Source organism: Fistularia commersonii, chromosome 7 (genome assembly GCF_037954325.1).
Source record: "Fistularia commersonii isolate RoL2024-O1a breed Wild chromosome 7, RoL_Fcom_v1.0, whole genome shotgun sequence".
In the NCBI taxonomy this organism is placed as follows: Eukaryota; Metazoa; Chordata; class Actinopteri; order Syngnathiformes; family Fistulariidae; genus Fistularia; species Fistularia commersonii.
Window position 1 is genome coordinate 40,001 of NC_141290.1, and position 21,175 is coordinate 61,175.

Genomic DNA, 21,175 nt, shown 5'->3' on the forward strand with positions numbered 1-21,175 from the left:
GACAGGAAGCGGTGAGTCATCGCCGAGGGGGGAGGACACAGTGTGTGTGCGGTGGACTGACCAGCCGGGAGTCTCTGAGCAGACACTGCAGGCAGCGGGTGTACAGGCCCTGGACCGAGTCCTAACGACACACACGCACACACACGCGCACACACGCACACACACACACACACCCACACACACACACACACACACGTCAGGAGAAACAAACACAGTCTTCTACGATGACTGAGACTTCCAAGGAGACGAGGAGGAGCAGAGGGAGTATTAGTAGTTGAGTAGAAGCTGTGGTAGGAGGAAGAAGGGTATTAGGAGTAATAGTAGTTATCATTTGAAGTATTAGTATTTGCAGTGGCCTGTCATAACATGTTGTGACAGAGACACGTCCTCCTCTGCTCCCCAAGTAGTAATCTTAGTATTTGTCCTGGAAGTAAGAGGGGCACTGCTAGTAGTAGGAGCAATAGACATAGGAATGGAAGTAGACACACAACATGGTGGCACAGACTGCTCCTCTCCTGCTTCCTGGGTAGTCATCTTAACCGTAGTATTAGAAGAAGAAGCACCGGTTGTAGCAGACGGCAGCAGTCGTCGTCGAGTCAGAGGTCAAAGGGCCAGTAGAAGTAGTGGTAGGAGACATAAACTATGCTGTTTTTAAGTTCGTGTCTGACCCTGTGACCCTGTTAACGCCCTCTTGTTCATGATCTGGGCCCAAAAGTCTGAATGTGCATTTCTATGCTGGTAACCCAGTGACTAACAGCTACAGGCCCTCCGATCCCTGGAGAACTTCTTTGTCGCTGTCTAGCACATATAGCGCCACCTGAAACTCGTTGTCGGCGAACAGAACGAGCTACGGTTGTTTTCCTATTCTAGGAGTCGATACCCTCAGTGTCCACGCTGAGGGAAATGACGGAGGTGGTCCACAGCTTCAAAGACCTGGGTGTCTGGACTGATGACTCCCACACTTTCAATCCACACGTGGAGAACCTTATGAAGAAGCCAGGGCTAAAATGGGAATTTTACTTTAGAAATAAGTCGTTTCTCTTGTCAAGCAAAGAGCCGCCTTGTTGCTGAGACTCCTGTCCGTGTCGGACGATGAAGATCTACTGTGTATGAAGGCTTCCGCTGGATGTCTTCTAAAGGCTGATACGAGTTGTAAAGCGTCAACACACCACCGTGAGCTCGATTGGGAAGGCGGGACTCTGTAATCCGTGACTCTGTCTTTCCCTTTACTCCATCTCCTGTTGAAGAGGTGAACCGGGTGACAGGGCCGTGGTCCATCCCGCACCTTCTGCGTGGGTCATGCAGCAGGAAGGCCGTAAACGGAGTTCATTTCACCGAGCCCCCTTCATTCCAGTCAGAGTTCTTCAGACCGATTCCACCACGTGCATCCGTTTCTCTGAACCCGCTTGCCGAACTGGACTTTCCTGCCCTTCTCTGTTCCTTCTGCAGGTGTTTTATCTGTGTCATTGTGGCAATGTGCTTTGTGTATGTTACAGCCCGTCGAGGCCAGGGCTCCCAGGGAAAAAGACATTCTTAAATTCCATGAGAGGTGTTTCCTGGGTAAGTAAAATGAATAAATAGAAAAAAAAAGATAGTAGTAATAGTAGTATGAGTAAAAGTGGAAGCAGCAGTACCGCAACTTCTGGTCTACTACCCGTGCCTTTTTCCGCATGCTTTCAACACTGCGGCTTAAACTAATCTGGAGTTAACTTTTGGCTTTTTACGGGCTTCAAGCCGCCATAGCATTTGTCCTGGTAACAATCGGACCCCTGAAATGACACACAGGCGGCGCCGTGAGGTTTCCACCAGAGACATTGACGGTGTGGGACGGCTGTTTGATTCCCACCCAGGAGAAGAGCGCTTTGGTGATTTGAGTGGACACCGATGACCTTTCCTGGTAGGCTATTGTATCTTCTACTGTTTTAACCTGATACGTTACAGGCACTGTTAGGAAAGGAAGCATTTACGGTACGTATTTAATTCAAAGCGAAACAAATCTTCCTGTGTAGATATGCTGGAGATGGACACTCTTCCCTTATAGACAAGTGCGGCCCGTATATAACAATCCTTTGGTGGGCGCGGGTTCTATTCAGGTGCGCCCAATAGTTGGAAAATGACGGAGCAATAGAAGTAGTCGCAGCAGTCGTACAATATGGTGGCGGAGGCCCTTCCCCTCCTGCTCCCAAAGGAGTATTACTAGTGGTACGGTGAGGCCAGGGCTCACAGTAGTCTGACAAGTTGTAGTAGTAGGAGTAGTTATAGTAATACTAGTAGTAGTAGTAGTAGTGGCGGTGTACATACAATATGGTGGCGGAGGCCCTTCCTCTCCTGCTCCTTGAAGCTCTGACAGAAGCTGAGGATCATCTTGTCCAGTTTGTACACGTGACGTCCCAGGAAGTCCCGGACCTCTTCCAGGCTCCTCAGGCAGAGGGGGCTTGGGGGTCCGGGAGGGGACGGGCCGGGCCGGGCCTCCACTGGCCCGGAGATGCACAGGATGCTGAAGCTCTGCTCCTGTTGGTTGTAAAAGGTCTCCTCAAACAGGATGGATACGGAGCTGCAGGTCGGGAAGCCGGCGCCCAGGAGAACCTGCCTGTTCTGAATCTGGACCTCCTGAAACATCAGAACCGCAGCGCCACATGGTCAGATGGGGAGACGCAGACCTCATCGCCTTCCCCAGTTCATCGGGTGAGTCACGACCTCTCCTCTCCGATCCTCTCCTCACAGATATGACTCCACTTCAGGTGACACCCCCCCGCTCCAGACCGCAGTTCTGGAGATTCTGGAGACCCACCTTTCCATCTGCAGTCTGGAACCCATTCTCCAGCGGCTGCAGGACGTAGCTGTCGAAATGAGAGTCCGAGAAGCTTCCGGCCGTCAGACTCTCGCAGCACGGAACCAGAACCTGGGGAAAAGGACGGAGGTAAGACAGCTGGGACCCAAAGGAACCGCCTGCTCCTCCTTGTCCTTTGGTTCTCCAGCCTGAGGTTGTACAGGATCAAAACTGCAACAGCCACCCATGTCTGTCTGAGGTTCTCAGTCATCCGGGTCATGGTCAATTCTGGTCAAAATCTCCTTCTCCTGGCAACTGGGCTCAATTTTCTTCCCTTGAAGATGTTCCAAGCACCAACACTAATCGCACACAGCCCTTAACCCTACGCCTAACCCCCCCCCAAAAAAGAGGAAGAAATGAATGTATGTATGTATATGGTTTTGAGATGGCTATTTGGTAGAGTGGTCACTTCTGACTTCCGACTACTGGTACTTTTGATCTTTGGTGACTGAAATGCACTTTTCGTAAGTCGCTTTGGATAAAAGCGTCTGCCAAATGACTGTAGTGTAATGTAATGTTTCAAACGGAAGTGGCAGTTTTTGGGACATTTGCTTGTTGAGCCACAACACCTCCGGGAGCATGAGAAGATGTGACACAGTAGATCAATATGGATGGTACTGATAAAAAGGGAAGTAGCCTCTGGATGAAGAAGCCTCTCCCTCCAAGACATTTCACCTCTCATTCGGGGGCAAATCAAGTCCAGTTGCTGTGAGAAGAAGGTTTTGGCAGGAAACAACGGGCCAGCCAGAGAATAACAGCTTCTCATTCCCACAGAACCTCTCTGAAATCTCCCTCCCTGTCCGATAGAGGGCAGGAGGAGTTCACAGACGTTCTGAAAACCACGGAGCATCTGCTGAGCCAGACGGAATCCGATCATCTCAGACACAATTAGGGCGTGGAGGCAGATCCGCCCGTGATCGACGGGGACGCCGAAGAGTAGAAGGAAGGGAAGGTCTTACGATTCCGTGCAGCTCGGCCACTCGGCTGCAGAGATCCGGTCTCTGCTTCTCCAGAGCCACGTAGAACGGGTTCTTCAGGATATTCTCATCATAAACAGCCATAGGGACCTGGAGGTCTGGGTCCTGGGGGGGGACAGGAAGTGACCACATATGATAGGAAGCGACTGACACGACACAGGAAGTGGATGTCATGGACCTCGGCGTCCTCATACGGGGACAGGCGAGGCTGTCGGCCGTTTGTGCAGCTACTCAACATCAGGACACGTCCGCATCGAACCCGAACTGAACCCGAAGCCGCTCGGTCGGGGCGATCGGGAGGAAGAACGGAGACGAGTCGTCGTCAACGCACGATGGCTTCCTCCCCCTCGGCGGCTGATCCCTGACGCACCGCACGGTTAATAGCGGCGTGACAGTCCGGCAGATCCTAGCTTTGACAGCATCCACCTGGCAGATGTCTCTACTTCAACTCCTTCTCACGTAGCAGCTCCCTCTCCATTCTCCATGACTCCAGCAGCCGGCCAAGACAGCAGCCGATCTGCAGGGGTTGTTAAGGTGTCACGACCTACGAAGTCAAGCGTTACTTAACAGTAGCGTGCTAAAGCGAAGAGTCCGGGCACTGCTGCTGAATACTTTTGTCATCTTTGACCTGGGACCCCGTGTACATGGTCACCGTGGCAACCACGGAGGGACAAGATGGCCGCGTACCACACCGGCGAGGACAAGATCCGATGGCACGCCCTGTGTTTGGACCCCTGCGAGTGAAAGGTCAGGGAGCCTGCTCACCTCGCCCGCTCCCCACCAGCAGACCGGGGTCACGTGGCCTCCCCGCCCCCGCGGCGTCACACTGCCAGATCACGGCCCCTCAGCTGACACACCCGGAGGGCTGTGAGTGTATGTGTGTGTGTGTGTGTGTGCGTGTGTGTGTATGTGTGTGTGTGTGTGTGTGTGTGGCGGGGGGGGGGGGTCCACGATCAAGCCTCTATCAGATCGCCAGTGATAACGTCAATGTGACACAGATATGTGCTTTTATTTTGAAAGGTCATGTGAGTGTGTGAATGGATTAAAGTATCCTAATGTTTGGTTTGGCTGAGTGAATCCACAGCAATCACATGAGCGCCTGCGCGCGCACACACACGCACACGCATACACACACAGGATGCATCATTGTTTTTTAACGCCTGACTTCCGGTCGCCTGCTCTGTCAACACACGCACACGCAGCATACGTGTTTTTCGTGTCCTTAACGCAGTACTTCCGGTTACGTGCACTCCGCGAGCACCCCTTCACACACACCGATGCAAGGTTGTTTTTTTTTAACGGCCAACTTCCGGCCGCCTGCTCCGTCAACATGCATACACACGCACAGGCACCCGAGCCGCTTCCGTGCACCGACCCTCCGCGGGATAAATGGCAGCTATTCCGATGGTTGAGCGCTTGGCTTCCGGATCGGCGGTGGCGGAAACACCGGGACAAGGTGTTGTCGAATGGCGGACCGACGCCCGGGTTTCGGCTCGGCACGTATGTGTTAGCGCTTAGCTAGCAGCCGGAGCATCGGGGACGGTACCTGCTGATCAGCGGCGTCCTCCGGTCATCCGGCCTCGGACATGGCGTCCGCCCGGTACCGGGGTCCGCGGGGCGGCGGGGGCACGTCAACTCCCCTCCGGTGCCCGGTGGAGGCGTCGTACCGGCGGAGGAACCGGGGAGGGCTGCTAGCTGAGGGACCGGAGGAGAGACCGGCGGTGGGACCGGGGCTTCTGCTTCTCTGACGCAAGGACCGGGCGGCTCTGCTGCCCCCCGGCGGCCACCGCCGTGCACGGCGCTGTGTACGAGACAAGACTGCCGGCCCACTGACAGCCACAGCGTGCAATATTGACATCCACGGCGTGGAATACTGTCATCCACGGCGTGGAATACTGTCATCCATGGCGTGGAGTACTGACATCCACAGCGTGGAATACTGTCGTCCACGGCGTGGAATACTGACTTATTCCACTCGGGACTTCTCACCCCGCGGGACAGAGGACCTGAAGCCACCCTCTGGACAGGAAGGTGAATGACTTATTTATTGACTCAACAGAACAATGGTTAGGAACAGAAAGTCTTCTACCGGAGGTCTGCTGTCCCGCAGGCCGAGGAGAACACAGCTCTGCTTTGGAAACGACTTCCTCCTGAATCCAGCATCTGACGGAAGCTAGACAGCACACCAGAGGACATCCAGCCTCCTCGGTCTGTTTGAGTCCAACCAAAGTGAATAAAACAAACCAAAAAATCTTTCCTTCCATCATGTGCAGCTTGTTTCACCTCAACTTCTGAGGTGGTGTTTGAAGCGCCAGGATCTTCTCAGATGCTGCACAAGACCAGACAATAAAGTGCGACAATAAAGAGCTTCCCAGGGACCGCTCCTTACAGCAGAGACGGGAACCCGGAGAGTCCCGGCACGCTGGGAGTGTGGCCCTGTGATTGACAGCTAGTTAAGCCGCGCCCCTGACAACCCCATGGCTTCCCTTTGCTCCTCAACCTGTTCAAAGCTGGCACTCCAGAACATCAAGAGCCTGGTGGAGGGAGCCGCCTGTGATTTAGCAAGTCTCCACAGGGGGGCGTTGCAGCCCAACTGCACACGGCTCCAGGGTCCCATCTGAGCCGGAGGGGTTTCAATCTTCACCGTGTTCACCACAAGACTCCTCATGGACCAGAACCCTCCGGCAGAACGCCAGATGCGTCACGTGATCTGTCTCAGTCAAAAAGGAGGGTCCACGAGGGACCGGACAAGGTCCTAGGTCGGGAACGGGGTGCGGTCACTTCTTACAGGACCTTCTCCACACCCGGCCTTAGATTCCACTATCCAGGTGTGAAGAAAACACACTCGGGCCTGCTTCACGGCGGATGTCAGCCGACGTCCTGGTGAGGAAGGCGTCTCGGTCGGTGCAGAGCAGGGATTCTTCTTGGTTGGTGTTAGAGGGTCCGTCCCTGCCAGGTGATCGGGTCAAAGGTCATAGCCCTCAGTCACTCTCACTGCCACTGTCTGAGTGCACATAATGGTCCTCCTCGCCGGTGTTCTCCACGAAACACACACCTGCAGGTGCACACGCACACACACACACATACGGAAAGCTGACTGTCAGCCGTGGGGGTGAATGAATACGGCCGTTTCTAAGGTTACCTTGATCCTCGCCGTCCTCGTCGTCCTCCAGGTAATCCGTGTCGAATCTCACAAACATGTTCTGAGAAAGACAAGTGTCCGTTAGTGGGAGCGGCGGCGGCAGAGAAGTGGGCCGTGCGGCGTTTCCCACCTTGGACCGGGTCAGTCTGTCCCACAGGCCCTCCCGCTGTTTCACCAGGGTCAGGACAGGCTGCTCGGACTTCATTGCCCAGCTGCTGGTTTCCGCGGCGATGCTTTGCTGCAGCTCAAGGTCAAGTCTGTAGAGTCTGCCCTTCACTCTGCCACTGTAGGAACACACACACACACACACACACACACACACACACACACACACACACACACACACACACACACACACACACACACACACACACACACACACACACACACACACACACACACACACACGGCCATTAACTGTGGCACATGGACAGCTGAGGTGCAGGGGAGGTCATGTGACAATCAGGAACCCCCACCTGTAGACCACCCTATCAGAGTAGAAGTGGCAGCTCTGGTCCTCGGGTCCAGTCAGAACCAGCCTAACGGTGAGAGCCCGGGTGGACTGGTACCAGCGGACCTGAGGGTGGAAGCTGAGGAACAGGGGAGAGACGTTGTACTCTCCTCTATTCTAATGACTTCAACTTTGACTGAAAGCCCGCCACCAATCTGCTTTGTCTGGCGTGTGATCCCTCCATATCTGAAGGTACCTGAAGGACTCTGGGCCGATCAGATGATCCTCTGGAGCTGTGAAATACAGGACGTAACGTGTGTGTTCATGGGGATTCAGATCTCACCTCCCCCATAAAGACAGAACTCACCTTCATCGGGCACATCAGAGGAGCAGAAGTGAGGTTCTCCATCTCTGGATTGACATCACACACACACACACACACACACACACACACACACACACACACACATTAAGAGGCCATTCTTTGGGCATGTAGATCACAAGACCACGACGGTGTAACGGACAGGAACCCTGACACCGAGCTCTGCCGACGTTCTGAAAATTGTTTTCTGGAGGTAAACTGGACAACTGACCTCAGACCGGAGGCTTGAACATTCTTCTCCACGTCTTCAGGTCTGGAGTCAGACGGGACCTTCTCTTCTCGCCTCTGTCCCGCAGCAGCTCTAACGGTCTGAGCCAGAAGCTGGTCCTCTGCTTGGATCCGGCCTCCCGGCGGAGCCTGCTGCGGGCTGAGGACACAAAGCCCGTCCGTCTGGGTTTGGGTCGGCGGTATGGCGAGTCCCGATCCCGGACCGACGGCGCGCCCCCTCACCTGGACGGATGAGCGGTCTTGGCGTCCTGCTGCAGCGCCTTCAGAAGACCCACATGCTGACTGTTGGCCTCCCCCATCCCCGTGCTCAGGACCAGGGCCGGCACGCTGTGCTTGTTGATCAGGACACCGGTCCCGGGGACCTCGGCCACAAGGATCTGGGGACGCGCTCGGGTTCAGCCGTGACGGACGCTATGGAACGATGTCACGGAAGGGGTGGAAGGGAGCCTACCATGGAGTCAAAGAACACCGTGTTTCCAGCAGTGAGAACCACTCTGGCTCGGTGACGCAGGCCTCGGATCTTCTGCCTAACGGCTCTGGTCACCTGTAACTCAGACCCGCTTCGATCAGACTGCCGTTCAACATCACGGGTCGACGGCCGGTTCACGTCCGGCCTCTTCATCTTACACCTCTATCGTGTACGAACTGCTCTGCGGCTACCCAGAGCCTCAACCTGAGGACCCACACTTTGTGGCTTTTGTTCGGACCGGCCCGTTCAGGTGTGGGACCACTCCACCATCTGAGTCAGTCCCAGCAGTCCTTTAGTCACCAAGGCTTACTGAGATCTGAGCTTCACTGTCTGCATTTTCAACGTGCATGTGTGTTTAGAAATGAGAGAACCTTGGGGTGCCAGCTGTTTTCTCCATCTGCAGGCCTCAGTCCACACAAAACCATCTCCACAGCCTGTGCGGGCAGATGGCGGAACTGGTCCGGCAGGCTGAGGACCTGGTCGGCCATCACCTCCTCCTCTTTCCCCACATCCAGGAGCAGGACCAAGAGCCGCCCCGCTCGGTCCGGAGAAGACAGAACCTTCACCCTGCATCAACAGAACACTCTGAACATCCTTGCTCGGACGTCAAACCGGAGCTAACGCTGAGGGTTCTGGAAGGCACCTTCATGTGGGCGGGGTCGGGGAAAAGGTGAAGCATCTCACCTGTGGAACGTCTGGTCCTCCTGGATGGCATAAAGCCCCCCCTCCAGCGGTTCTAGCGCTCTGGGCATCTTGTCCACGTAGTAGGACACCATTTCTGAAGCCATCCTGTCGAAGGCCGATCTGTCCTTTCCGACGAGTCGGCCGTAGAAGAGGGTGGCGGTCTTGACGTAGAGGGGCACCACCTGGGGGTTCCACGGAACATTTTCTGACGCCGCTTGAGGTCCTTTCCACACTAAACCCAGAGGAGCATCGCTCCTTAAAGCAACAGGCGTGTGAGTGAGGTCACCTCGAGCACTCCGGACGCCGGGAGGTCCGAATGATCCAGGTGGGGAACTATCCTGTGACGGTCTGGACACACACTGTCATCCCTGTAGGGACCAACCAAACACACACACAATGAGGGGGACCCCCGGGGGTATGTGGAATCCGTGTGTGTGTGTGTAGCCCACATGTTCCCGAGAAGATCAGTCAAAGGAGCTCCCTTTGGAGCCCTCAGGCTGTCGGTCACGGGGTTTGTTCTGATCCAGCCCTCCTGCTCTGGGCGTCAATACGACCGTGTACTTGTACCGTGACTGTGAACTAAACAGACGGGTCTGCCTCGGACTGGGACGTGAACTACACAGCTCCGGTCCCGCCGGGTTCTGTGATTGCCTGTGGACTGGTCACATGGCAGACGGCGCGTCGGTCCAGAACCCGGGCCGAGGGTTCTGACACGTCCCCCGGCTGGCAGTTGTTAACTAAGGCGGCGTCTTGCGATCCGGCGATCCCCCCAGCCCACCTGCAGGTCCCGAGGCTCTTCAGCCGGCCGCAGAGGGAGCCCGTCTTTGCGTCCTCAGCGGCGGCCTGAACCAGCCGGGCAAGGACCAGGAGCTCAGGAGGCAGCGGAGAACTGGTTCTCCTCAGGTAGTGCAGCAGGCGCGGGACAAGGCGAGCGTTTCTCTCAGAAACCAGCAGCAGCGAGCGGGCAATGGTGGGGTTCCGGGGCGCCTTTGGGGAGACAGGGCAGTCAGAGAAGACGGGCCCCGCAGACATGGATGAACGCCCCCTCCCCCGCACGCACGCACGCACGCACGCACGCACGCACGCACGCACGCACGCACGCACGCACACACACAGCTCACCTGCTGAGACAGGTCCCTGAAGTTCTTGGAAAGGCAGAGCAGTCGGCTGCCGAACAGCCTAGCGGAGGGGGGGAAGCCGAAGTGCACGATGGCCGTGGCATCCCGGATGTCCAAGCAGGGAAGGGTCTGGTCGGTGGTCACTGGGGGGACAGCGGCGTCCGAGTCAGGGGATAGCGGACCCAGGGGAAGTGCAGGGGGCCGCAGGCTACTGACCTAGAACCAGGTGCGTCCCCGGCCTCGCGTCTCGCTCCCACTGCCGAAGCACCGCCCCAAACTGCTCCGGCACTCCCTGCTGGGCCTTCAGGCATAGGGCGGTCCTGTCGCTCATGACCTGGCGGGGAGACGGCAAACTGTCAATCATTCACGCGTCGACTAATATGGAGGGCCGGCTGATGGATGGATGGGCAGATATCCCGTCATTGTTCGCCATCCGGCCCTGAATTCCGGAATTACAAGTTGAATTCATGGAAAAAACAACCCCTGAGTAATGCAGGGCGCTGACCCGGCCGACCGGCTCTCCCCGACCTCCCGACCTTCTTTAGGACAGCTCACCTTGAAAATGTCCTCTACCTCCTCGACCGTGCCGCCGACGATCACTATCTTCTCCCGCACGGCGGGCCGGAAATCCAAGGCGGCTAGGACTGCGGCCATCTTGCCGCCCTCAGGAGTCAGGAGGACCGTCTGTCGGGAGAACCATCTGGAGTAAAGGAATGCTGAGGAAAAACTGCTCGCGGGCGCTGTTGGTTTTCTGAGGACCTGCTGGACGTCGCCGTATAGAGCAGCTTCCCCAGGCGTTGTGATGACAATGAAGGGGCAGAGCATGTGATTGGCTAGGAGGTCCTCCATGGGAGGCGTCCATCTCTTGGCCACAGCCACCAGCTGCTGAGGGCAGGAACCCTTCTCCTTACCGGAGGTCACCTTTTGGAAGTGCTGCAAGATGGTAGCCATCTGTCGACGCCCAGAAAACGCCATTCATATTTGCGGAATTGTCTCCATGGAAACGGGAGTCGAGCGTGAACCTCACCTGTTCAGGAGCCTGAGCGAAAAGTCGGTCGGCCTCGTCCAGCACCAGATGGCACAGACGAAGGAACTGGAAGCAATGGTGGGACAGCAGGCGAACCAGACTGAAGGGTGTGGTCACCAGCAGCAGGCCTTTCAAAATAAAGGCACCCGTAACACCGGCGGGCCTTCAAAAGGTTGTGTTGCTGTTCTGCAGACTCACACTTCCTGGGGATCCGAAGGTTCTTGGTCTCGCACTTGTCGTGACCCAGCAGCGCGGTGAACGGACGGAGGACGTTCGAGACCTCGATCTCCTCCAGCAGGTCGTACACCACCCGGACCTTCTCCCAGCCCGGGCACAGCAGTACAGCCACAGGCTGGGAACAGATTGAGAACATCAGAGGTGGTCATCTGAGCCGGTGCGGGGCGATGTGGAGTACTCAGGTCCATCTTGTTGTTGGCACTGAACAGTAGGCGGGTTCATCTCCTCCAGTCATGTGACAGGAGTCATTCAGGTACACGTGCTGTCAAACTAGCGATGGCTCAGTATTTAGTGCACATCAGGAATTCACAGCCACGTGGGTGACACTGAAACATGTCTGTATAAAGGAGTATAAACACACACAACACATGGCCCTGACAGTGCTGAGGACACCACTGACCAATCAGGGACGTTGGTTGGAATGTCAGAGAAGGTTCAGCACTATCCCTGACATCACAGCTCTTCTGTGATAGGACGGCTTCAGAACACCACAGCTTCCCCTCAGAACAGGAACCACAAAACCAACACACCAACGGCCATGGAGATGGTCAGGTAGGTCAGAGTGGAGAGGAGCATCATCTTACCCGGCCGCCCCGCCGGCCACGACTCCATTTACAGAGGAGCCGGTGACGTCACAGTGATGTCATAGAGAACCCCCCGCCCCTCTTTACAAACTCACCCCTGACCGGGAATCCGGGGCAGACGGGACGGTGTGGAGCAGTATACGGGTAAGGAGGGGGGGCAGGTAACCGAGCGGCCGCTCAGCTCCGGGCGACACGACCAGAGCGTTGCGGCCCCGGGCCACGGCGGGCCAGCTGTGCCGCTCCGCCGGCGTCAGCGGACAGGGCGGCGGCCCGGCCCGCAGCACCTGCAACCAAAGGGGCGTCTTCTCTCACACTAGAAGGAATCCACTGCCTCGTCCCCACGCGTCGAGGTTTACCTGACGGAGGGCGTCGGTCAGGGGAGCGTCATCCAGGCCGTCGCATGGCTCCAGCAGGTCGCCGGAGTGCACCAGAGCCTCACACCTGCGGGGAGGTGAATCTCCATCAGTGTGAAGGGGACTGTCAGAGCGGGGCAGCGAGTCACGATGGTCAAACTAAAAAAAAAAAAAAAGGGCTTCACGGATGCTCCTTCAAACTTATCCTCTCTGTCCACCTGTTGCCTTGGCGACCATGTTTACATTGACGGTGTAGCGTCGCATCCGGTTTCATCCTAACAACGCCTACGTCTTCTTCCCGGGGCTTCTCGGTCCGAGATGCGCGCTAACTGAAGCGGTCGGAGAACCCGTCCTTTCCGCGGCACTGACCCAACTGTCCGAGGACCCCGGGTGACAAGACAAAGCCCCCCTCCCTCGACGGACCCCTCGCATGACGGTCGACAGTGAGGCCCAGGTTCACAGGTCCTCCCCTGAGAATTAAGATGAAGACTCACATTTCTTGCTGTGTTGAGGCATCAGCTGGTCGACCAGGTGGACGGGCCTTCATCTCCTCTTGCTGGCCCACCTGACGGAAACACTGACGACGGGCCAGAGTCTGGTGGGGAAGTAAATACGGAACTTCGGTCTGGACATGAAACCTTCTAACACACGCACGGTCTAGAATACATCCCCATGAGGGACTTCTCCGTTAATTAGGTTTAAAATCAGAGGGTTTTCTGATATTTAATTCTGTTCGTATGATTTCTGATGCTGTTCTTGAAGCATTTTACAAATTCTTGTCGAAGTCTTCCTGTCTTGTCAACTAGACTTGAATTTCTTCACTTCAAGACGCGCACGTGAACTGAAAAAGCCTCTCGGATGAGGGGTGAAACGTCAATGAGTGAAGAAATTCAAGTCCAGTTACCAAGACAAGAATTCAGCATGACCTGGATGACTGAGACCCTCCACAGGCATTTTACAAATCCCGTCATGATTTGGAAGTTTTTTTTCTCTCTGTAACAACCTGTTTTATACAGGCCCCGCCCACCTCAGTGTATCCCAGTCGATGTACCGACACGGCGAGACCCACCGGTAGATTCTCCTGGACACTTCCTCTGGAATCCAGGAACTTCAGGAGCTTGCTTTGGAAAAGAAAACAGCTGTCATTTCATGGTCGAACGCGCTGCTGATTCCGGCCAATCTGAGGACAGGAGTGCGCCCCGACACACTGAAGTCGTAGGTCGGGACATGTTGGAACTAAACATCGGACAACAATCTTCAACAATCTTCACCTGTCTGCGTCCACATCCACCGCCCGCTGCGGCTCCATGACCTCTGATCCCCCGGCTTCTTCAGAGGTCTTCAGCTCTGGTTGGCCCTGGAGCAGCAGAGGTCAGAGGTCAGAGTCAGTGTTAACAGTATCAAAAAGAGAGGGTGGCGGGACTCGCCTGAGGGGAAGACCCGGGCGAACGGGATGATTCCATGGAGAATTTCTGTCGGTGCATCTTTTGGGCTGAAAGTCGGCGAGAGAGGACGGCGTCAGGGCCCGTCTGACAGCGTGCCGAGCCAGGTACGAGCGAGAGCTTACCCTGCGGGGACGGGTCCTGTACCGGCCGCCAGAGGAAGCCCTCATGGGTGTTCGGATCAAAGACGGCACCGGACAGCATGACCGGGGATCGGACCTCCTGGTCCAGCGCACTGTCAAGTAATTCTCCGGTGTAGTAGGCGAAGCGCTTGGCCACCAGGTCGTCATTGACGCAAATCTGAAACATTAGGGGCCGAGCTCAGACCCAAGGCCCCGATGACATCTCATTCCCGGCTCTGAACGCAGGCGACGCACCTTGATGCCTCCCACCACGAGGTACAGCAGGGTGGCGGTGGAGTGGCCGTCTGAGTCCAGCAGCACCGCCGTGGTCCGGGTAGAGGCTGCAGGAGGGGGCAGCTGGTCAGAGGGGGAGGGGTGGTCTCACCTGGGGGCGTCTGACTCTACTGGACTCACCTTGAAGCAGCCGGTGCAGGTAAAGTGTGGCTGAACTGTCCCAGTGCCTGGAGCCTCTGCACGACACAACCAAAGCGTCCCAGTGTGTGTGTGTGTGTGTGTGTGTGTGCGCCTAAGTCAGTCATTCTCAAACAGTGGGGCACCCCCCTGGGTTAGGGTTAGTGCGATGCCAGGGGGGCACGTGTGACCCTGGGGAACATCCTTTTTTTGCCGTACTGGAATAAAGTGTAATTGCACATCCACTACAGTAGTTGGCAGTGGCTCTCACTGTCAGAGTGTGCGCAGGGAGTATTAGCTCTACGGTGTAGGGGTTTTTGAACCGAGCAGGCGATATGAAGTGCTGTAAACGAACCCTCGAGAGACGACGTGAACATTTTTTTAACGGGGATGAAAAGAAGGCGGAGAGAGAAGAAGATAACGAGACAAAAGAAAGTCGCCCGAAAGCGAAGACGAGGAAATATGACGAAGCGTACGTAGCGCTCGGCTACATTGTGACTACAATGGCAGACGAGGAAACTTGACACTTCAAATCTTTTCTGCCACAGACTAAAAACAATGTTAGTAAAGTTATTCTTTGTTGTAAGTTGAATTATACAGCTTTCTTTTTTGTTTTCATAAATGTTAATAAGGATACAATTTAATGCAGAGGTGTACTTATAACAATTTTAGAGACAGATGATATTTATAGTGGCGGTGGAGAGTGGGGGGGCACAAATTGTTTTCTTCTTGCTAGGGGGGCGTAAAAGAAAATAATTGAGAAGCACTGGCCTAAGTGTTTGCGTCTGTGTGTGTATGTGTCTAAGTGTATTCGTCCGTGTGTGTGTGTGCGTGTGTGTGTGTGTGTGTCTAAGCGTATGCGCCCCTGTGCGGGTGTGTGTCTAAGTGTATGCGTTCCTGTGTATGAGTGTGTGTCTCACATCCTCACATGAGCTCAGCCTTGTCCTGACACACAGACACCTGCAATGTGGTGGGTCTGATTCCTGCCAGGTGGAAGCTCCTCATCCAGAAGGGCAGCCGGAGGAAGTCCTGCTGGGCCGGCCGAGTCCTTCACAAACATCCAAACCCAAATCAGACGACCCGTGTGTCTGCAGGTGCCCGGTCACGCAACGGGGACTCTAGTCTCACTGGTCTGAGGCAACGACAAGTCTCTCCGCGTAGTCCACCAGGAAGCAGCGAGCCAGACGAGTCGTCGAGTCCACGAAGACGGCCTCCACCAGGGCGCGGCACCACATCCCCCGCACACCCCAGTAGACGACGCACATCTGGCCGGGGGTAGGGAGACAACACACACGCCGCGGACATGCAACGAACACACTCATCCCTCTTGCATTTTGCGGTGGCCGGGGCTTAGCACGCAGCAGGTCAGAGGTCTAACACACACCTGTCCCTCTTGCAGCTGGCGGGGCTTCGGGCCGAAGGCGGCGTCACGGTAGAAAAGGTTGATCCGATCCAGCAGACGCTCGTACTCCTCGGTGGTCTCAGCCCCCCCGCCGGGCCCCTGGACCACTCGTCCCCACAGGCAGGACGGGCTCTCCACCTGGATCACAAAGCCAGCAGCTATCTCTGATATTGCAGTGGGAACCTCTCCTCTACAGTTCTTCACCAGAACAGGGTTGTGAAGTGGACCTCTCTCTCTCTCACTCACACACAGACACACAGACACACACACACACACACACACACACACACAAACTTATCACATGAGTAACCTGGACACAAGACTATGTATATATATCCTATTCACACGTACCGTATTTTCCGGACTATAAGTCGCGTTTTTTTCATAGTTTGGCGTGGGGTGCGACTTATACTCTGGAGCGACTTATGTGTGAAATAATTGAGCTCTCTTGCTCTGATATGTGTGTGTCTGTGTCTGCGTGTGTGTCTTCAATAGAACGGCGGTCGTCACACACACATGCCAACCAATCAAAATTCAGCGGGGGCGGGTCATGGCAGAAGTGGGTTGTGAAAAAAGAAGTTGCCAGCGACTTCTGTACTTATGAAAATTGATCATTTCAACATTCGCGCTAACTTATAAAAACAACTGAGAAGGGCAGAACAAAAATGGCACTGAAAAGAAAATCATATTCTGCAGGTTACAAGCTGGATGTAGTGAAATATGCAGCCGAAAATGGCGATCGAGCAGCAGAGAGAAAGTTTGAAGTTAGTGAGAAACTTGTAAGGGACTGGAGAAAAGCGGAAGTTACTCTTACTGAAATGAAGAAAACTAAAAAAGCTTATCGCGGGCTAAAAGCTAGCTGGCCACGGCTAGAGGAAGGAGTTCACACTTGGGTGCTTGAACAACGTGCTGCCGGGAGAGGCTTGTAAACAGTACAGTTGCGTCTGCCAAGGAGATGAATATAAATGACTCTGCGGGAGGACCTTCCTGGTGTTACCGCTTCATGCAATGCAATCGCCTCTGTCAGAGCAAGGACGCCATCCTGTCGGGATCCAGAAAGGCGGGAATAATTGGAACTGCAAGTGCGACTCTGACGTAAGCGGCGTACTGGTAGATGAGGAAGCGGCGCACTGTCTACCTTCGGAGTTGGCGGAGTTGTTCAGAAGTGACACCGAAGAAGAAGATTTCATTTGATTTAATGATTAAGAGTGACAGAGATTGTTTGGTTGTAGCATGTGCTATATGCTATCGTTATCTGAATGACTCTTACCGTAATATGTTACGTTAACATAACCTACCAGGCACGTTCTCAGTTCGTTGTTTATGCGTCATACAGGCTATACTTGTTCAGCATGTTTTTCTCTATTCTATTTTCATTTTAAATTGCCTTTCAAGATGAAATGTCTATTTTTGGTGTTGGATTTTATTAAATAAATTTCCCCCCAAAAAATGCGACTTATACTCCATTGCGACTTATATATGTTTTTTCCTTCTTTATTACGCATTTTATGGCTGGTGCAACTTGTACTCTGGAGTGACGTATAGTCCGGAAAATACGGTATATGCGGATGCAGCGACAGCTCTCGGCACTTTAGGCTCATTCCCGTGTTTGTTTGACTTTTCTGCAGAACTAAGGGGGGAAGCATAAATCCAGTACAGTAGAACGGAACTGTGGGAGTTGGGGAAAAGCTCAGGACTTCTTGCCAGCCCGACGACCGTACCACAGAGGCCCCGCCGTCCCCCTGTGGCCTTAGAGACGGAGGAGACACCTCAAACAAAAGCGGGGCAAGCAGAGCGGGCCGCGTGCTAGGCTGCATGCTAACCCACACGGACCGGCTTGCCCAGTCTCGTTCCCACGGACGCCAGGTCGCTCGCCAACAAAACGGATGAGAGCCAACCGAGGACCGCATTCTGCGGAGCCGATCCCTCTTGTCTGTGGGTCCGAAGCCGCGATCAGAAGCATCCAGGTTCGCACTGAGGAGGAGGCCTCTTTGGGCCATACGGGACTGTTTTGAACACACGGACCGGGGGATGGTCAGAGAGGACGCTGATGCAGAGGAGCACACGTGGGCTGTGCTGTCCTGACACTGGGGCGGCTGATGCCGACCCGTCTACGTCCCCTGCTCAGACCGTCGATGGACCCGCTAAAGTCGGCCAGAAGGCCCGGCATCCGGGTGGATGATACGATCGTCTTTCTCCTGCACCGAGATCTTTCTCACCGGTTGGAGCCTGGAAGCACTGTGAGGATGGCATTCACCGGTGCTTTCGAAACAATCCAGTCTCTGCAGCTGAGGGACAAGCTGGAGCTCATGGGTATGCACAGTCACCTCAAAAAGTGGATCTTGGACTACCTCGCGAAGAACTGTGTCTCTGACGAGGTGGTCTGCAGCACAGCGGCCCCACTGGGAAGACAGGGAAGGGTCTTGGCCCCTTTCCTGTTCACCCTGCGCACCGTGGACTTCATCCACAGTTCTGACAACGGCCACCTGCAGAAGTTCTCTAATTACTGCCGCCGTGGGACTCACCAAGGCTGCTGATGCCTGGGAGTACAGGGAGCCGATGCAGGACCTTGTGGACCGGTGCCTACGGAGCCGCCTCCTGTTAAACACCAGAGAAACTGACACCAAAGAGCTGCCGGGAGGTCTCGACAGGCGTGGCCACGCCCCGGCACCGATGGACGTCCAGGGGAATGACATTGTGAGAGTGGTCTCTAAGTACCTTGGTGTTCACCTGAACATCAAACTGGACTGGTCTCACATACTGATGTTCTCTCCAGGAACGGTCAGAGCAGACTGTGCCTGCTGAGGAGACTCAGGTCCTGTGGAGTGCTGGGCGCTCTACTGAGGACCTTTTTCCACACGTGTGGCGTCGGCCACGTTCTTTGGCGCGGTCTGCTAGAGCAGCAGTCTGTCGGCGGCTGATGGGGACTCAGTGCAGGGGGTGGGAGAGAGGAGAATCAGAGCAAAGATATGGGCTCCGACAGACCATGTCTCCCACCCCATGCAGAACTTCACTGCGGCACTGAACAGCTCCGTCAGCCCAAATGTGTAAAGCAGAGATTTGGCAGGTCCTTCCAGCTGCTGCTGGGCTCTTGAACATCAGCTCTGCTCTCAGTAGACTTCTTTGGTCCTTTCATTCAACCGTACGTTCAAAGGTGTTGCTGCTGTAACCACTGTTGAACGCTGCGAGTTGCCACTTTTATACTGTTTATATTCTTTAGTTTATTTTCTATTTATCTCTTGGTGACTGCGCTAGCCCCTTACCGCTGGGTGTGGCTTGAAACGTTCCCTCTGTGGGACGATTATAGGAATATTCTATTTTATGTTCATGTCTTTACTAATGCTGCCCTACTCTCAAAGACTCCTTCTTCTTTGGGCTTTTCCCTTCAGGGGTCGCCACAGCGAATCAACTTTCTCCATCTAACCCTACTCTCTGTATCCTCCTCTCTCACACCAACTACCTTCATACTCAATAAAATATCAATATACCTGCGTACAAACCTTGAGTCGTGGAGCACAGCTTTGACCCGAGTGCTCCATGTCAGTTCAGAGTCCAGGGGTGCCCGCACAGACATTTCCACACACAGTATAACGTTCATCAACTTGTGCATATGAACACGTGTAAATGTACAAAACTCTTCCCATGGCTACACGCAAACCCGAGGGGCCAAACAAGGAACTACAAAAACAGAAGGCACTCGGCCATTTTAAACCTGTTCCCTCCAACCGGACCCCGACCCCAGCGACAGAGATCCAGGAAGCATCGGTGGCGAGCCGTAGCCCTTGCGGAATGGACTAGCCGTCAATGTTCTCTCGAATTTTTCAAAAGCCTGGGCATAAAGACAACCTCGCTGAGCACACTGAGGACCACTGTGAGCAACACTAGATGTGCACGCTGTGGCCACCTGTCAGTATCCCACCTCGGATCATAGCTTCCACTTAGTCCTTATTTTTCCATCATAAAACTCGCTTACTTCTTTAGCTTTGCTGCATGTTTTGCATAGTAGACATTTCTCACTCGAAAAAGAAAAAAAAAACTCACCCAGTTTCAACGCTGGTTCTTCTATTTACACCACCTCTAAGAGCCATTCCAACTCAAGAGAACCGCATTTTTTTTCACTTTGGTTAAATGTGTGGACATATCACATTCACTGCTTGTTTCACCATGATAAGGGGTTAGCGTGTTAGCATTAGCATCACTTAAGCGCCACACTGTTATTATTATTATTATCATTATTATAAAGCCTCTATGGACAGAGCACGTGCGCAAGTACTGTCAATGCCGTGATTGGCTGCGTAGCGTAGTTGCATCGTGTCATTTGATTGGCTGGACACCTGTCACTCACTGTGTTACACAGCAAAATGGTAGAGAAAAAAATTGATACATCACTGCGCTGAATAGGGTTTCTAGTGCGCCGCTTTAAGGGAACATGACTCGCCGTACCGCCGAAGATTACACGATTTACAGATTACCGTTTATTTCAAATCGAAGTCACTGACCTTCAGGTGCGATATCTCCAGCATGCCGAGAGTCGGTGCCCCGGGATGGCGGCACCCCACCGGACATCCGGTCAAGGCCAGCTCCGCCGGAGGTGGCCAAGGCGCTAGCCTAGCTTAGCCCAGCCTAGCCTAGCTTAACTTGAGCCCAAACAAACGTCCGAAAAAAAACGTCACCGCTTTAACGTGTTGTTTCGGAATAAAGTCTTGAAACGTGCTGTTTTAAACCGGACTGAAAGAGGAGTGTTTTCCGTAGTCCGGGCTGGCGGTGAGGCGGCGGCGGCAGACGGAGAGTGTCGGGGAGCGGCCAGGAGGTCGACGGCCGAGGCGCCTCCACTCTGCCCTCTGCTGGCTGGAGGCGGAACGGCAGGTCGAAGAGCTGAGCGCGCAGGCGCAGAAGCAGGAGCCTTCGGAGAAGAAGCGCTTGTCTTCAGAAGGTCCTCCAAACACCAGGATGAGACGCACAATTATCCAAACGAGAGATTAAAAGAACTTGTGATGAAACATTCTTCACATATCTAACGACGTATTTAAGCGGCAAACGTTCAATCTGAACGGCCAGATCGTCTTTGGCTACCGGCCGTTATTTCGTGTGTTTCGTTTGCCCGCCTTCGCTTTGGACCCAGAGTGAGGTTCTGTTTACATTGTCTTGGGATCTGTTTGAAAGCAGAACCTCTGCGACAGCACGGGGGGAAGATGTCAACGAATCGGCGCTGTCTGTACACCAAAATAATGGAACCTTCTTAAATCGTGAGGCTGATGTTTGTGCCCGAAACGTGAAAAGCCGATCTTGCTGGAGGCGTGGGGCCTGTTCCAGCCG

General features: G+C 54.5%; 2 protein-coding genes across 4 annotated transcripts in view; both read right to left on the bottom strand.

Moving 5' to 3' along the window:
• The window catches only part of ankrd27 (ankyrin repeat domain 27 (VPS9 domain)), a 13,197-nt gene extending 7,500 nt beyond the window's left edge, over window positions 1-5,697 (bottom strand). For all 3 annotated transcript variants that reach the window (XM_086148955.1, XM_086148953.1, XM_086148954.1), the window contains exons 1-5: window positions 5,354-5,697; window positions 3,790-3,912; window positions 2,792-2,902; window positions 2,302-2,610; window positions 62-121 (exon numbers count right to left, since the gene is read on the bottom strand). In XM_086148955.1, coding sequence (XP_086005081.1) covers window positions 62-121; window positions 2,302-2,610; window positions 2,792-2,902; window positions 3,790-3,891 — 582 coding nt within the window. In that variant the 5' untranslated portion in view covers window positions 3,892-3,912; window positions 5,354-5,697. The remainder of the gene's footprint in view (window positions 1-61; window positions 122-2,301; window positions 2,611-2,791; window positions 2,903-3,789; window positions 3,913-5,353) is intronic.
• Window positions 5,698-5,838: 141 nt separating this feature from the next.
• tdrd12 (tudor domain containing 12) lies at window positions 5,839-20,496 on the bottom strand. The gene is made up of 32 exons (XM_086148907.1): window positions 20,359-20,496; window positions 15,842-15,997; window positions 15,586-15,722; window positions 15,386-15,505; window positions 14,461-14,516; window positions 14,302-14,387; window positions 14,050-14,224; window positions 13,910-13,974; window positions 13,754-13,839; window positions 13,552-13,603; window positions 12,977-13,077; window positions 12,486-12,570; window positions 12,225-12,413; window positions 11,507-11,660; window positions 11,309-11,436; window positions 11,041-11,232; window positions 10,837-10,965; window positions 10,498-10,615; window positions 10,285-10,424; window positions 9,942-10,150; window positions 9,450-9,531; window positions 9,164-9,345; window positions 8,851-9,046; window positions 8,462-8,554; window positions 8,233-8,387; window positions 7,994-8,149; window positions 7,768-7,811; window positions 7,657-7,693; window positions 7,426-7,539; window positions 7,080-7,233; window positions 6,950-7,010; window positions 5,839-6,862 (listed from the first exon to the last, which is right to left on the bottom strand). Exons 1-32 carry the CDS (start codon window positions 20,380-20,382, stop codon window positions 6,789-6,791), a joined length of 3,750 nt encoding a protein of 1,249 aa, XP_086005033.1. The 5' UTR covers window positions 20,383-20,496; the 3' UTR covers window positions 5,839-6,788.
• Between the last annotated feature and the right edge of the window lie 679 nt (window positions 20,497-21,175).